The 18227-nt window shown below is 42.0% G+C and overlaps 1 protein-coding gene across 5 annotated transcripts in view; it reads right to left on the reverse strand.

Moving 5' to 3' along the window:
• Nucleotides 1-6798: 6798 nt before the first annotated feature.
• Nucleotides 6799-18227, reverse strand: part of LOC5578387 (mannosyl-oligosaccharide alpha-1,2-mannosidase IA) — a 217026-nt gene continuing 205597 nt past the window's right edge. For all 5 annotated transcript variants that reach the window (XM_021839159.1, XM_021839160.1, XM_021839161.1 and 2 more), the window contains exons 3-7: nt 17606-18004; nt 8658-9096; nt 8308-8591; nt 8124-8240; nt 6799-8054 (exon numbers count right to left, since the gene is read on the reverse strand). In XM_021839159.1, the coding sequence (XP_021694851.1) occupies nt 7920-8054; nt 8124-8240; nt 8308-8591; nt 8658-9096; nt 17606-18004 (1374 nt within the window). In that variant the 3' untranslated portion in view covers nt 6799-7919. The remainder of the gene's footprint in view (nt 8055-8123; nt 8241-8307; nt 8592-8657; nt 9097-17605; nt 18005-18227) is intronic.

The raw sequence follows: 18227 nt of genomic DNA on the forward strand, positions 1-18227 counted from the left end.
GAAGTTCGGCGTCGGCATTCTAATTTGGTGCTTCGCCGACGCATAAGGATTGCCTTTGTCGGCGTAGCACTTCGGTAGAATGCCGACGCCGAACTTCGGCGAACTTTCGGTGATATTTCATTTCTCTTATGAACTTCGGTCTAAAGTTAATCTGAATGCACAATCAATCTGAATGCACAATCTGAATGCAATCGTAAACACCGAAGCGGGAGCAAAAAGGTAGACAACAAACACGAACGAGCGAATAATTCACGATCTGTCAAAAATAAGTCTCCTCTGGAGCAGACTTATTTTTGACAGATCGAAATCAGAGGGGAAATAATTCCCGAACTGTCAAATTTAAGTTCGGACTCGTTTTAACAACGCAAATGAGACAGACCCTAATATAAATTTCGTAAAACTCAAAATATTTACTCTGTAGAAACGAATATAGATAAGTCCTTTTTGAATGTTACTCGACAAATAAAGTTCAATCTAGAAAAAGCAAAATTGAGAAAAGTTTCAAAAAAAGCAAAATGATTTCCTACGAAGTAATTTTGTTGATTTTCGTGATGTTTTTGTATTTCTTCAAGCCAAAAGATAACTCAGCGGAAATGTTTTTACATTGCATGATGCCATCTCCCAGAACCGTAAGTTTAATTGATTTGTTTTAAAATGAAATTTTATTGATTGATTTGTTGATATGGTTTTGTTTTCAGGGAGTAAAATATGCTGTAAAATGTTCTGGATCCAGAGTAATGACGGAGATTTTGAACTTTAACCCTGTCGCGATAAAAGAGCACCTCAGAGTATCAGCAGCCGTTTTTCAAAGAATTTGCCAGCTAGTTCCGGAAAAGCGATCTGGATGGGAAACGGAAATAGATGTAGCTGTTTTCCTTTTCTGGTTGGCTACTGGAACCAGTCGTCGGGTGGTTGGCACAGTGTTTAATGTTCCTAGAAACACAACGAAGAGGATCTGTGACAACATGTTGAATTTCATAATCAACATTTTGATGAAACAAATCATCAAATATCCGCGAGAAGAGGAATTAGCAAACATTGCCTATAAATTTTGTAATCGAGCCAGAACACCGATCTTCGACAAAGCTGTAGGGGCGATTGATGGTTCCCACATTCGTATTCAGTGTCCGACTGCTTTACATGACCAGTACATCAATCGCAAATTGACCTATTCGATCCAGTGTCAGGCAGTTTGTGACAGTAATTACAAATTTCTAGATATTTGCGTAGGTTACCCAGGTAGTGTTCATGATACACGAGTACTGTATAACAGTTCGTTATACTATAAAAGATTGTATCCTCCTCCTGGATACTACCTACTAGGGGACAGCGGTTATCCATGCAGCTTGAGCCCAATTGCTATAATAACTCCATTCAAAGAAACAGGTGGACAAAGACTTCCTGCGATGAAAAAGCGATTTAATAATCTCCACAGTAAAGCGCGCAATATTGTCGAATGTGTTTTTGGACAGATGAAAAACAGATGGAGAAGTATTTTTAATAAAGAATTAGAACTGAAAATAGAAAATAGCATAAGAACAATCGTTGCATGTTGCGTTCTACATAATATTGTGTATTTCTTTCACTACTGGACTGCGAAGTGCGGCCTCATAAGTGCGAAAGTGTGAATAAAAGTGCGGGATAGCATTAAACCCTTTTGGTGTCTTCAGAGCACTTGTTCTTTGATTTACGAAGAATAAGTCCCCCGAAGACACCTACGTGATTTGATGCAATTGCGCACTTTTATTAGCGTTTCCGCACTTGTAAAAACTTCTGCGATAGTCCACTGGTGAAAGGAATGCGCAATATCTGTGTGGATATGAATGACATAATGGAAGCTGATCTGGACGTAGAAGAACAAACACAAAACATTCGGAATGAAGCGGAATTTCAACCCGTTTCCGATACAGGTGAAGGGATAGCTTTTCGTTTAGAGCTTTTAAACAAACTGGAAAACATAGTATTATACAACTCTATGAATAATTGATATTGATGTAAGCGGACTTTTTAGTTGATAATAAAGAAATAAAAAGTATACAGTTCGATTGGTTTATTTCCAATGATTCATTTAGAAAAACAGTCTAAAAGTTCAAATTTTAAAGACTCATTCCGATTCCGAGGAACTGGAGTTGTCGAATGAAGGAACGGAGATGTTCTGTGATTCTGCTATCGACTTTAGCAACATAAGACAATTTTTGGTTTCTTTCCGCTTTCGTTTCGACTCTCTGCGGAAAAACTCAAACATGTCCTGTTGGGAGTAACGCTTCTTTCGTTTTTTCTGCGACTGCATCATATTTTCCGGCTCTTCTGTACCAGGACTGTCACGGGTTCGTCGGTATCCTGAAGGACCAGCTACAGGCGAAGACGTTGCCATTGGTACCGGCTCATCGGAAGACGATATTTCCGGATCAAACATAATGTACTCACTTATGTTGAAGTTTTCATCATTGCCAGCTGTCTCCTGCGCGTTTTCGTTCAGGCCATCGACTTCCGGCTCTGGTTCAAAAACAATGCAATCACTTAAATTGTCGATTCCTTCACTTACTTCCGGCTTCGGTTTTCTCTGTGAGTTTCTGATTACATCGCCGTTACTGTTGACAACCAACGGAGGATAGCATGTATGCTGAGTGGACATGAACTGATGCATTTTATTAAAATGTACCCACTGATCCGCTCTCAGCTCACCATTCTCTGTTGAGCTTCCTGTTGGGGGTGCGATAAGTTTCTAGAAAAAAGGTAATAATTAATGCTGACTTATTCACCAGCCACGACATCCAGATTACCTTGTACTTTTTGGCCAGGTTGTTCCATTTGGACTTAATTTGCTCTATGGAATAGTTTTGGAGTCCTGATGTTTCTTGTATGGTGCTGAAAGTTAATAATATTAGGTAAAATGTGTGTTCATATGGTAGAACACTTACCGCCAGGCCTCCTTTTTATCGAAATTTTTGCTCGTGAACAAATGGCTGTGTTTTATGCGGCCACTGATCAAGTACGAAACTTCGATGTCACTCACTGTAAGAGTAAAATTAGTTATAAAAGCATACCTAGACAACAATAATTTTAATAATACTTTTTTTCGCTTTCTGATGCTTGCCTTCCATCGTTCTGATATTCGCGAAACTTATAAAAACAAAAACAAAATATTTTTTCTGTCTCACTTCTGACCGCCTACTGTGCAGAAAATGAAATAACTATCGAAGTGTCAAAATCAACCATGCTCAACAGCAGGGTTATTTTCAACCGGAGGGGAAATAACTACCGAACTGTCAAATTTTAACCAAAAGTTAAACGAAGACCCCAAATGGTTCACGCCCTCAGGAAAGTATAAGATTTTTATATCGTGAACAAAGGCTTGCCTTCAACAAAATTTACAAATTCTAAACATTCTAAACAAGTTTCTTGTTTCAAGAGATCTAAATGTCTAATGAGATGAAACCTGTTCACAGTTACCGTCAAACGGGGTGACTTGCAACACTAGTACTGATACGCGCTTTTCGATGTTTACTCTATAAATAAACAAAACTGTCAACTGAGCTCTCGCCGAGCGGTGTCACGAGCACATGCGCAAATTTGCTGGTTGAAAATACTGCCGTTTGATTTTGCTGGGAACAGCTGATCTTTGTTTATATTTTCCACCAGCACTCTTTAAATAGTGTTGGTGACATGTAACGTGTCTGTACACGAGCGCAGAAACCACTACTGTTGTCATAACTCATCCTTTGTTTACACAGTAATGCTTGTGTTTGCTAGTTGTCACAGCAAAATTATTAACATTTTATACTTTTCTCCCATTGATAGTGCACTTAGTCGTTTCAGTTAATAAGCCATTTTACGAGACGTTCGAATGACGTTTTCTGGCGGGCCGCTCATTGTTGTTGTTCAAAAAACTAGCATAATATCTGAATTGCGCTGGTCACATTTTTTTTGGCGATGACGTCCCCGTCTCTTTCAGCGCATGTTTCTACCCGGTTTACATGTATTAGAGGTAACGTAGATGAAAAATATCTTCCCTGCCTACTGATTTAAATTTTACATGCGAAAATTTAAAACTTTGTTAAATTACCTCCAGCGCCATTGTTGAATATGCTCCTTCCAAATGTAACGCTAGAAGAAACGTAAATAAATCGGCCCGCCAGAAACTTTCAAAGCTGGTAAACAAACGAAAACCATATGATTCGAAACGTCTCATAAAATGGCTTATATTTCATCGTCAATAATCGTAAGTTGGTGTGATAAATTCATAAATAATTCAACACAAACGGTCTGTGATTGAGTTTCGGCATCTAATCAGAGAAACAATAGTAAAGAAATAATGAACAAAACAAATTGTTTCACTTTTGAAAAATCATTTTTTCTGAAATGCCACCCTCCGCGGGGTGACTAGCAACAGTAGAAAAGAAACTCTTTTTTATTTATAAAGTTGTTAGTTTGCATTCTGTATTGAATTCATTCCCGTTTAAATATCACAAGAGGACCTCACCGACCGGAAAGATGCCGAGGACATACAAAAAGCCTTTCGGAAGTCGCCCGTATGCTAATTTTTCGAAGGAAACTCTGGAAAAAGCGGTGCTGGAAATCCAAAAGAACAATGTATCGATTCGTGATGCAGCCCAGAAATACAGCTTATGTCCATCTACCGTATCACGGCACTTAAAGAAGGAAGGTGGTGAAAAGCGAGTTTACGGTTGACAAACGGTGTTGTCTCGCCAAGACGAACAAACGCTGGTGGAAGGCTTATTATTAGCTGCGGAGTGGGGAATGCCTTTCCAGAGAAGTGATCTGAAATCCATCGTGAAGGGATTCCTGGATGACCAAGCTAGAAAAGAGAACCGTTTCAAAGACAACACTCCTGGCGACGACTGGTGCACGTTCTTCTTGAAGCGCCACACAAATCTGTCGAACAGATTGTCGGAAAATATCAAGAGATCCCGGGCCGCCGTTTCGAAAGAAACCATTTGCAGCTATTTTGAGAATATGAAGAAATCCGTCAAGGATGTGAAACCTGAACTCATCATCAACTACGACGAAACTAACCTCACGGATGATCCGGGACGTACGAAGGTCATCGTTCGGCGCGGTGCAAAGCATGCGGAGCGTATTCTCGATTCCACTAAAACAAGCACCTCCGCGATGTTTGCTGGAACGGCGTCGGGAATTCTGCTGCCCCCGTTCGTAGTGTACAAAAGTCGTTTTCTGTATGACACTTGGACAACAGGAGGGCCTCAACACACTGTGTACGGATGCTCCAAAAGTGGTTGGTTCGACAATGATTTGTTTGAGAAGTGGTTTTTTAAGGTGGCATTGCCACACTTCAAGAAACACGATCCCGAGGATTGCCAAGCTCCAAAAATCCTTATCGGTGATAACCTGGCAAGTCATCTGTCTATGCGAGTAATACAAACATGCCAGGAATACAACATAAGATTTGTATTTCTTCCGCCGAATAGCACGCATCTTTGCCAACCACTTGACGTAGCGTTCTTCCGCCCTTTGAAAATCAAATGGAGGAAAGTTCTTCTGGAATATAAGGCGAAATTCTCTGGAACAGTACCGAAACATTTGTTTCCCGGACTTCTTAAGAAGACGGTCGAAAGATTGGACAATGCTGCTGGCAGTTTGCGTTCTGGATTCCGTACAACCGGAATATATCCTTTGAATCCTCAACAGGTGCTCAGGAAGCTACCGGAAGCCAGGAGAGAAACAGAAACTGGAGCTGAAAAGTCCTGGTCCAATGCTTTCGTCAACGTTCTCAAGGATGCTCGATTCGGAAAATCTCCGGATGTAGCACCGGCTCGTAAAAAACGAATCCTCACTGAACCGGGTGGTGTTGTGACGACTGAAGATTTACCACAACAGATTCCAGTGAATTCATCATCAACAGTTGCCAAGCGTACAAAAAAGTACAAAGATGACCCAATGAATGAGCCAGCCAAGAAAAATAAACGTAATAAGGACCAACAAACTACCGTATCTAATGCAGGACCATCTAAGAATAAGGAAAAGGTGAAAATTACAATGATCAAAATGTTTTAAAAATGATTTTCTTTCAACTTATCTAAGCGTTGCAAGTCACCCCGCAGATGGGGTGACTTGCAACACCCAACATTTATGTTTTTCACTGAAGTATGAATTGCAATATTTTTTCGTATACTTATATTTGAGAGTACTAGTCCACATTAAAACTATGACGAAGAAAAATAAAAACAATATCGTTTATTTTCTAAGTTATTAAGAAAGATATCTGGAAAGTGTTGCAAGTCACCCCGTTTGATTCCTCCATGATTTGAACGATAGTGACAACGAAAGTTCCGATACCGGTGCCGATTTTTCTACAGACGTTCTTGGATGATCCAGTGACGCATAACAAAGCGCTTAACCGAGACGATGCTTTTATTAGCTCTGCCACAATAGAAGCTGATGAGCGTATGTCACTCACTATTTAGAGAAAAAAAAAGATTTTTCAATAGTTCGAAGCTGCTTAGAAAGCTTATAGCGTTAAGAACTTTTTCCCGAAGTTCCGAAGAAGGCCACTGTGGTAATCCTATTCCTGGCACTTTATGTAATCTGAAATTCCGTATTACCACACTTTAACGTTCTAAGAAGGTGGAAAGTTCCACTCGGAACTTTATCCAAACTTTTTGGAACTTGAAAATGTGGTTTCCATCCAATACTTACCTATCTATCGGGCACACCGGTACCCTAGATGATGTCCGAAACTGCCCATATTCAACAACGAAAGGTGGTTCCTTCAACACAAGAAAACGCTTCACAACCAGAAAGTTCGAGCTGTTTTTTTTATAGTCAGTTGATTTCCATTGTGTTTCTCTTCTAGGTCGTGTGGTGGGACTGTACTTTACAAAAGTGCTTCTAATACTGTGCTGTTTTTTTTTGTATTTCTGTCTCTCTCTCTACTAAACATGGACTGTGCTGCAAAATTCCGATTTTCGGCTAGGTAGGATTAGTTTTCAACTGGAAGATATTTGATAGAAACTGGATTGGACTATATTAATGGCTTCAAGGACCGTGCGGCGTCTTGTTCTTTCCAACGAAACGTTATAACAGAACACGTTCTTCTGGTTTTCGAATTTTCCGTTCCGCAGTTGGTTGTTTCTTTGTTTATTTCACTAATATCAACACATTCTAGAGTTAGAACAATTTTCGTCGTCGATAAATTAATAGGTTTCCTTTGTTTCATCACATTTAATTGTTCTCCTTTTTTCTTCTATATATATATCTTTCCCTATATAATTAACTACAATCATTCAAGAATTAAGTTAAGAATCACTCTTTGTCTCGCTCGCGTGCGCGCTTTTCTTAATAGTTCTGCATTTCTAAATCGTTTCCCTCACGCTCTCGGTTCTATATTAGTGGCCTACGTTTTAATAATCAAATTTACACGTCTAACATGACTCGCGCCTTCGGTAATCCCACTCTGCTCCTCTCGCGCGCGCACAGTTCGACGACTGGCTAGTTATTACAAGTAAAGGAAATGCTTCCTCCGAACAATCGAGGAAGAGACATATTTGTTTCACTAAAATTTACACTCACGCACACACATACACTCACACGCAATCGCACATACAAACGCGCGCAAAATAGAACACAACTCATCGCTATAATCCCCCTATCTAGCGATATCCCACCGGTTCCCCGGAATGTTTCTTCGGAGTAATGATGGTAATGGTGGTGGTGATGGCGGGAAAACGGGGAAGAAGTCCCTAACATCGTCTAAAGCTCCCTCCTTCGGCATTGATGACTCTCCGCCCATTCCGTTTTTGCTTCTGCCAAGGTGCTTCAGTGGTGTAGTGGTGGTGGAGAGATGGTTCAGCGGTTCCGGTGGAGATTTTGCCCTTCTACCATTGCGCTAATGGTAAGACATCTTCTCCACCTTCCGACGACGGCCAGGTTCAAGCAGTTCAGGGAGCGTTGGAGGTCGCCGCTGCACGGTACAGCAAGTTGCGTCCCCTCACCGGCAGAGGGTGGGCTTCCGTGTTGAACACCCAGTCCTCGAGCCGTAGTAGCGAGTCGTCCGAGAAGATTAGATAAAGGTACTGGAACGGGGGAAGGTGAGGTTAGCTATTGACCCTAGCATGAGTGTCCCTTCTTCAGAGATTTCTTACCTTAAGTGTCTCCGCCAGGAAGAAACTTTGCTGGACGTCATCCTTCTGCGGATCCGTCAGGTAGACGTTCTTCAAACCACTGAATCCGTTCGGTGTCCGACAGTGCTTCTCAAGTGCCTGAGTTGAAATACAGAAATATAATCCAATCGGCTCCGTAATACTACCGTTGTCAGTTGAGCCTTACCTGCACGGCGTCCCATGCCCAGTCGCGATACTTCTGATCGTGCGTCAGTCTCCACATGACGAAGTAACTCTCGAATGTCTCCGGTCGCAAGATGTAGTACTTCTCCTGGGACTTCAGGGCCTTGGCCTCAACTCCGTCGTTGAAGCGGAACGCCTCCGGCCCCAGCCGGGTGTACGTCCGGACGTAGCTCTCGTGGCAGGTATTCGTCAGTCCTTCGCCGATTTCCATGTATCGCTCCGAGTACTGGTTGTTCAACGTGGTTCCTCCAAGACCGAACAGGCCACCTAGAGTAACCATCACGCAAATCGATCAATCCGCAATCCTTATTCTTCCCTAACACCCATCCTTACCCGCAAAGCACGCCAAGTGGTCCATCTTGTGCTCCAGCCGTTCGAACTTCAGATCCGAAACGTACGTCAACCCCCCGGGACTGGTCCGGATCATGTGCTGGATGATGGCCTGCATCGCGTCGTCGTACATCTCCCGGGCTTCGTCGTCTTCGTGCCCACTCTGGATCCACGCCTTAAGCAGGTACTCGTAGAAACTGTCCCCAAGGGCCCCCAGGGACATGTGCTGCTGGCCCCACTTGCCCGTCTTCGGATTCAGATAGTTCGGATAGAGGCCCTTGGGCTTTTCGATCTCCTTCAGTACCGATCGGATCGCCTGGACCCGCTCGCGGTACACCGAATCGCCGGTGATGTCACTCAGGTAGGCGAACTCCAGATGCAGGGTGCCGAACTCCGACAGGATACTGCTACCGCCACTAGCCCAGCCGTAGTTTTTGCTGATCTGTTTGATAGGGATTCGGAAGGATGATAGTTAGAGAAATGTTTGGACATCATGATCATTTAAAAATTGAATAATAAAATATTTTTTGTAAAATTTGTAGTAATGCATTTGGGGTCGTCCATAAATGACGTAGCATTTTAGGGGGGAGGGGGGGCTTCACGAATTTGTGACGATGTGTGACGAGGGGGAGGGAGGGGTCCCAGCTTGTGGACGTAGCATTTTAAATAATTTCGGTAAAAAAAAGTGGCGCTGGAAAAAAAATGTAAAACAGTTGTTATCAAACTTCTTTGGCTGAACTATTAAACTTAAGTTATAAAATAATGATTCAGCTCCGAACCATTAATCCCTTAATCATTTTATTCCTGACAACTAAACAGATTTTATGAAGGTTTAAATAGTTATGTGAATTTTATATTATATTCGTGTCCAAACTATTTATTTATGAATAAATAAATTAAAAGCTCAACAAGTTAAGTAAAAATCAATGCTTTATCGACTTGGAAAGTATTATTTTTCCATTTGTTAACAAGATATACAATCAACCGTTTAAGTTTAATAATAATTTTCTGTTAGAAATTTTTTTCCTCAAATATATTATTTCATAATATGCTCATTTAGATGAATATTAACGTTATTTTAGTAATACAAGATATTTATTCAGTGCGTTCAATGTTGCATGAGATTTCTACACAGTATTGATGGAACAGCCCTGAAATTGCTTATTTTTGAAACATTCCAAATATTACAATTTTTATTTTTTCTCTATCTGGCCACTATTTGCTGAATGGATTTGAATTAAGAAAATAATGACGGAGAACCATTCTAAATTGAGGTATTTTGTTGATCATATTCACTGAAATCTGTTCCTTAACCACGAATAATTTAAAAAACTAACTTATTGCTACTTGTTTTAATTATGAATCGTGGTTTACGGCCAACCAGCCGAGTGGAAGTTTAACAACTACCGAAAAGCTAAACATTACATATAATTTGCAATTGGATTAGATAGACAAATTGATGTGAAGATTTGCGAAAAAGTTACACGTCTTCTCAGTGAGAATCGAACTCACGACTCCCCGATCTCTAGTTGGGGCGCGTTAACCACTACGCCATGAGGGGACTCATGAACGCAGAAGTTAACCTGAATTCGATTTCAGCTCAATAATCACGTGGTCCTCTTTCGCAAAGTGCACCTCTTTCGGAAGAATTAGATGCCCATCCAAACACAACGCTTTCTATATATATCCAATGCCTAGCCCGAGAGCGCATTGTTTTTTAGATATAGGAATAGCACACTACACTAGCCAGCAACTGCGCTGGCTGAGGTTTCTATTGTGTGGGCTTCCAATGGGTCGCGACGTTCTCAAACGACCGGTTACGGAACATGAGTCCGTTGCTCGATAAATACTTGTTTTAATTATGAATCGTGGTTTACGGCCAACCAGCCGAGTGGAAGTTTAACAACTACCGAAAAGCTAAACATTACATATAATTTGCAATTGGATTAGATGGACAAATTGATGTGAAGATTTGCGAAAAAGTTACACGTCTTCTCAGTGAGAATCGAACTCACGACTCCCCGATCTCTAGTTGGGGCGCGTTAACCACTACGCCATGAGGGGACTCATGAACGCAGAAGTTAACCTGAATTCGATTTCAGCTCAATAATCACGTGGTCCTCTTTCGCAAAGTGCACCTCTTTCGGAAGAATTAGATGCCCATCCAAACACAACGCTTTCTATATATAACTTATTGCTGTTCGTTTCATCACTCCAAACAAGAATTTTCTTTTGTACATATTTAGCTGTAAACTTCTTTTAGGTTTTACCCATAGTAAAAGTACTACAATTAAAATTTAACCTAAATGTAACAAAATAAATATAAACTGGGAAACAACATTCTGTAACATCAACAGAGAAATAAGTTAGTTAAAACTGTTTCCCAAATGTTTTTTGAGCGCTACAGTATTCCAAACTGTTGTTTGTCAGTTATCTATAAAATAAAACTTTGTTTTTAATTTCTGGATTTTAATGTTTCGTTTTAGCTCAATTGTTGTGGAAAACAAAAAAAAAATTAAGGGGGGGGGGGGGGGGGTGCTTGATATGCTACGTATTTTCCAAGGGGGGGTATCAGCATTTGTGACTAAATGCTACGAGGGGGGAGGGGGGTATAAAAAATCAGTGAAAAAATGCTACGTCATTTATGGACGGTCCCTATTGATGACATAAATGTGAAGATGCGTTGAATTTCCCCTATCGAAACATTTCAAGTATAATTGCAGAAATTCTAAAATATTAACAAGATTTAAATCAAACAATATTCGTTAGAGTTCGTTATATCTCTCGAAGAAATTCGTGAAATGTCTGAGGCAAAATTCGTTGATTCTTTCAGACGAGATCTCTCAAACGAGATTCGTTACGAGATTCATTGGATCTCTTAGACGAGAATCGTTCAATCTCTTGGACGGGATTCGTTGAATCTTTCAGACGAGATTCGCTGAATCTCTCAGATGATACACGTTAAATCTCTCAAATGATATTCGTTGCATCTTTATGACAAGATTCGTTGAATCTCTCAGGCCAGATGCGCTATATATCTCAGACGAGATTCGCTGTTCCTTTCACACGAGATTCGCTGTTTCTGTCAGACAAAATTCGTAGAATCTTAGACAAGATACGTAGAATCTCTAAGCGAGATTCGTTGAATCTCTGAGCGAGATTCGTTGAATCTCTGAGCGAGATTCGTTGAATCTCTGAGCGAGATTCGTTGAATCTCTGAGCGAGATTCGTTGAATCTCTGAGCGAGATTCGTTGAATCTCTGAGCGAGATTCGTTGAATCTCTGAGCGAGATTCGTTGAATCTCTGAGCGAGATTCGTTGAATCTCTGAGCGAGATTCGTTGAATCTCTGAGCGAGATTCGTTGAATCTCTGAGCGAGATTCGTTGAATCTCTGAGCGAGATTCGGTGAATCTCTGAGCGAGATTCGTTCAATCTCTGAGCGAGATTCGTTCAATCTCTGAGCGAGATTCGTTGAATCTCTCAGACAAGATTCGGTGAACCTCTCAGACGAGATTCGGTGAATCTCTCAGACGAGATTCGGTGAATCTCTCAGACGAGATTCGGTGAATCTCTCAGACGAGATTCGGTGAATCTCTCAGACGAGATTCGGTGAATCTCTCAGACGAGATTCGGTGAATCTCTCAGACGAGATTCGGTGAATCTCTCATACGAGATTCGGTGAATCTCTCAGACCAGATTCGGTGAATCTCTCAGACGAGATTCGGCGAATCTCTCAGACGAGATTCGGAGAATCTCTCAGACGAGATTCGTTGAATCTCTGAGCGAGATTCGGTGAATCTCTGAGCGAGATTCGTTCAATCTCTGAGCGAGATTCGTTCAATCTCTGAGCGAGATTCGTTGAATCTCTCAGACAAGATTCGGTGAACCTCTCAGACGAGATTCGGTGAATCTCTCAGACGAGATTCGGTGAATCTCTCAGACGAGATTCGGTGAATCTCTCAGACGAGATTCGGTGAATCTCTCAGACGAGATTCGGTGAATCTCTCAGACGAGATTCGGTGAATCTCTCAGACGAGATTCGGTGAATCTCTCAGACGAGATTCGGTGAATCTCTCAGACCAGATTCGGTGAATCTCTCAGACGAGATTCGGCGAATCTCTCAGACAAGATTCGGAGAATCTCTCAGACGAGATTCGGTGAATCTCTCAGACGAGATTCGGTGAATCTCTCAGACGAGATTCGGCGAATCTCTCAGACGAGATTCGGTGAATCTCTCAGACGAGATTCGGTGAATCTCTCAGACCAGATTCGGTGAATCTCTCAGACGAGATTCGGCGAATCTCTCAGACGAGATTCGTTGAATCTCTCAGACAAGATTCGGTGAACCTCTCAGACGAGAGTCGGTGAATCTCTCAGACGAGATTCGGTGGATCTCTCAGACGAGATTCGGTGAATCTCTCAGACGAGATTCGGCGAATCTCTCAGACGAGATTCGGTGAATCTCTCAGACGAGATTCGGTGAATCTCTCAGACGAGATTCGGTGAATCTCTCAGACGAGATTCGGTGAATCTCTCCGACGAGAGTCGGCGAATCTTTTAGACGAGATTCGTTGAATTTCTCGGACGAGATTCGTTGAATCTCTCAGGCAAGATTAAGTGAATCTCTCAGCGAGATTCGAAGAATCTCTCAGGTGAGATTCGGTGAATCTCTCAGGTGAGATTCGTTGAATCTCTCAGGTGAGATTCGTTGAATCTCTCAGGTGAGATTCGTTGATCTCTCAGGCGACATTTGGTAAATCTCTCAGACGAGATTCGCTGAATCTCACAGACGAGATTCGGTGCATCTCTCAGACGAGAGTCGGTGAATCTCTCAGCGAGATTCGATGAATCTCTCAGCGAGATTCGATGAATCTCTCAGCGAGATTCGATGAATCTCTCAGCGAGATTCGATGAATCTCTCAGCGAGATTCGATGAATCTCTCAGCGACATTCGATGAATCTCTCAGCGAGATTCGATGAATCTCTCAGCGAGATTCGATGAATCTCTCAGCGAGATTCGATGAATCTCTCAGACGAGATTCGGTGAACCTCTCAGACGAAATGCGGTGAATCTCTCAGACGAGATTCGGTGATTCTCTCAGACGCGATTCGGTGAATCTCTCAGACGAGATTCGGTGAATTTCTGAGACGAGATTCGTTCAATCTCTCAGACGAGACTCGTTCAATCTCTCAGACGAGATTCGGTGAATCTTTCAGACGAGATTCGGTGAATCTTTCAGACGAGATTCGGTGAATCTCTCAGACGAGATTCGGTGAATCTCTCAGACGAGATTCGGTGAATCTCTTAGACGAGATTCGGTGAATCTCTCAGACGAGATTCGGTGAATCTCTCAGACGAGATTCGGTGAATCTCTCAGACGAGATTCGGTGAATCTCTCAGATGAGATTCGGTGAATCTCTCAGACGAGATTCGGTGAATCTCTCAGACGAGATTCGGTGAATCTCTCAGACGAGATTCGGTGAATCTCTCAGACGAGATTCGGTGAATCTCTCAGATGAGATTCGGTGAATCTCTCAGACGAGATTCGGTGAATCTCTCAGACGAGATTCGGTGAATCTCTCAGACGAGATTCGGTGAATCTCTCAGACGAGATTTGGTGAATCTCTCAGACGAGATTCGGTGAATCTCTCAGCGAGATTCGGTGAATCTTTAAGCGAGATTCGGTGAATCTCTCAGCGAGATTCGGTGAATCTCTCAGCGAGATTCGGTGAATCTATCAGCGAGATTCGGTGAATCTCTCAGCGAGATTCGGCGAATCTCTCAGCGAGATTCGGTGAATCTCTCAGCGAGATTCGGTGAATCTCTCAGCGAGATTCGGTGAATCTCTCAGCGAGATTCGGTGAATCTCTCAGCGAGATTCGGTGAATCTCTCAGCGAGATTCGGTGAATCTCTCAGCGAGATTCGGTGAATCTTTAAGCGAGATTCGGTGAATCTCTCAGCGAGATTCGGTGAATCTCTCAGCGAGATTCGGTGAATCTCTCAGCGAGATTCGGTGAATCTATCAGTGAGATTCGGTGAATCTCTCAGCGAGATTCGGTGAATATCTCAGCGAGATTCGGTGAATCTATCAGCGACATTCGATGAATCTCTCAGCGAGATTTGGTGAATCTCTCAGACGAGATTCGGTGAATCTCTCAGCGAGATTCGGTGAATCTCTCAACGAGATTCGGTGGATCTCTCAGCGAGATTCGGTGGATCTCTCAGCGAGATTTGAAGAATCTCTCAGCGATATTAGGTGAATCTCTCACCGAGGTTCGGTGAATCTCTCAGACGAGATTCGGTGAATCTCTCAGACGAAGTACGGTGAATCGCTCAGACGAGATTCGGTGAATCTCTCAGCGAAGTTCGATGAATCTCTTAGCGAGATTCGATGAATCTCTTAGACGAGATTCGATGAATCTCTCAGCGAGATTCGATGAATCTCTCAGCGAAGTTCGATGAATCTCTTAGAAGAAATTCGATGAATCTCTCAGCGAGATTCGATGAATCTCTCAGCGAGTTACGATGAATCGCTCAGCGAGATTCGTCGAATCTCTCGACTGGACGCGATGAATCTCTCGGCTAGATTCAATGAATTTTTCGGCGAGATTCGATGAATCTCTCAGCGAGATTCGTTGAATCTCTCGGCGAGATTCGTTGAATCTCTCGGCGAGATTCGTTGAATCTCTCGGCGACATTGGTTGCATCTTTGCGAGATTCCATGAATCACTTGGCAAGATTCCATGAATCTCTCGGCAAGATGCCATGAATCTCTCGGCGAGATTCGTTGAATCTCTCGGCGAGATTCGTTGAAACTCGTCTAGAGATTCAGACGAAGCTAGTCTAGAGATTTAGACGAATCTCGTCTTGAGATTCAGATGAATCTCGTCTAGAGATTCAGACGAATCTTGTCTAGAAATTCCGACGAATCTCGTTTAGAGATTCAGACAAATTTCCTCTGACGAATCTCGTCCAGAGATTCTAATGAATCTCGTCCAGGAATTCTGACGAATCTCGTCAAGATATTCTAACAAATCTCGTCAAGAGATGCTAACCAATATCGTCCAGAGATTCTTAAGAATCTCGTCCAGAGATTCTAAAGAATCTCGTCTACAGATTCTAATGAATCTCGCCTTGAGTTTTCACTGAATTTGATAGATATTCTGTCGTATCGGGTCCGGAGACTCGGACCAGATTCTGACGCATTTATAGGTGGAATTATACTGAATCTTTATATGAGATAAATCAAAGAGATTTGTTGAGGATTAATGGAGATCTTTAACAATATTCGTTTAAATCCATTGAACTCCAGTTGAAAAGTTTAGATATATTTTTAACTTATAGACCAAAATTAACACTGATTCTTTCGAGAATTGCTCATTTTTGACAAGGTCTCTAATTTATATCAATTTTTTTCTATTAATTACTTAGATAAGATTCCTTTAACGAAATATGTTATGTTATTGCAAAAAAAATCTCTTGATGAGTAAAATTCAAAATTCTCAACAGACTTCTACTGAGTTCGAGATTGACAAAATTTGTTGATTCATGTAAAAGGCTTAATTTTGTGGACTAACTGTTGAAATTCAAATCCATCGAAGAACCAATTTCTAAAACAAACACAATAATTCAAATATGATGGAAACTACAGCTACGGATCGAATGCAATGGGATGAGATTCGAGATGATTGCAATCCTATATCGGATTCTGGTTCTGGCTTTGGCATGATGCACACTAGGTATTTGTTCGCTTCCTACAACTATTCCACCAGCAGAGAAAAACTACTTTCCCTACAAGCTTCGAATCGATTTCTTCGTTCCGCATTCGAACTACGACGAGACGATGGTCGTCCACAACACAGTCAGGCAAAAATTCTTCGTTTCTATCTAGTGAATGTGAAAGTATCTCTACCACTGTAAACTAAGGTTTTATGAAGGGGGGAATGGGGGATTAGAGGTGTGGTGCCTACCAGAGTCATCCTCTAGCTATGTGTAGAGACGATTGGAGGAGGAAGATGAGGGCGACATGTATGATTTCCTATTCCATTTTCAAGGACACTGAAAGAAGCTTAAATCTAGTTATCGGTTATGGATTTTTGCTTGGTTCGAAATGGAGAGATATGTGAGAAAAATCGGTAGGAGGAAAGAGAACGCTTTTACTAACCTTGTAGAACAGATTGACAAAAAAGGTTTCTACATGATTGACGACTCGCTCGAGTAGGGTTTTGGGCTGCACAAATTGTTAAGATTACACACATTGAATTGGATACCGAGAACCCACAACAGAAAGCACCGACAATTAGTTGCACAATTATTTCCACACACAGAAATTTATATCCAGACAGAGGGGGAGAGAAGAGAAGATTTCACAATGATAGTTGGTTGATTTGGGCTAGCCTAGAGTTTGGTGCTTGTTAGATTGGAAAGTTGCTATAAACTACTCTAGAAATGATTTGAAGAGCATGCTCGCTGCGGTTTATATATACAGGTTCCAAACAGTGAAGTCTGCCCCAATAAAACTCATCGTTTTTGCATATTTTACTCTTAGAACTGTTACACAACTATTATGCAACTTAGTTACATATTAGCATTATAAGAGTACTGAAAGCGAAATAGTAGGCTTCGCCGTGAACTACGAACTGTGGAAGTGCACTAATCCTAGTAGACTGTGGAAAGCGAATCTATTCTATGGAAAGAATAAAATATTTAGGGAGTCAAAATGTTTTCAGGCATGGGATTCAAATATTTCTAGGGAATGACCCAATTAGAATACCGACACTGTGCTTTCCTATTAGGGCTACAATCATCTCGAATCCCATCCCTTGTGCAAGATGGTTGTCGATTGACTATTGTATGTACATGATGTTCAATCTTCGAGACTAAGATACTGGAATCGTGTAGAAGAAAAATTTGAAATAATTGAGAACCCCTGAAGCTTCCTCACTTACCCCATTGGTCGGGTTGACGAGCGCGTACGGGATGCCGGTCGGGGTCTGGAACGCCGGCAGCAGCTTGTCCGCCACGTACTTGGCCTTCTCCAGGAACAGCCGATCGCCGGTGAACGCGTAGCAGGTCAGGAATCCTCCGATGAAGCGGATGTTCGTCTCGAACACCGACAGATCGCTGCCCACGCTTTCCAGGGTGAACTTCCGAAGGACCCAGTCGCGTCCCTCGTCGAACTCCTTGTGCAGTCCCATCAGGTAGAGCGTGTCCAGACCGTCGACGATGGTCGCCCCGAGATCAAACGCCCCGAAGATGCTGCCCGAGTGGCCCCGTTTGGTGATGGGCTTCAGCTCGTTTTTGCCCCAAGCGTACAGCTTGTAGTTGTCCCATGCGTGGATCATCATCTGGAAAGAGGGAAAAAGAGGGGATGTCATGAGAAACTGATATCGTACAGAACGATATTTATCACGTTTATGTTTTGTTGTCTTAAATACAAATTTAAACATATATTTCTGAGACCAATCCACTCCTTATAGGAGAAGTAGAAACAGAGATTTTAAGAAATTGTCGAATCTCAAACACAAAATTTGATGACAAGAATCATGAGTGACACTAGAAAAGAGAGAT

This window comes from Aedes aegypti, chromosome 1, assembly GCF_002204515.2.
Source record: "Aedes aegypti strain LVP_AGWG chromosome 1, AaegL5.0 Primary Assembly, whole genome shotgun sequence".
Lineage (NCBI taxonomy): Eukaryota > Metazoa > Arthropoda > Insecta > Diptera > Culicidae > Aedes > Aedes aegypti.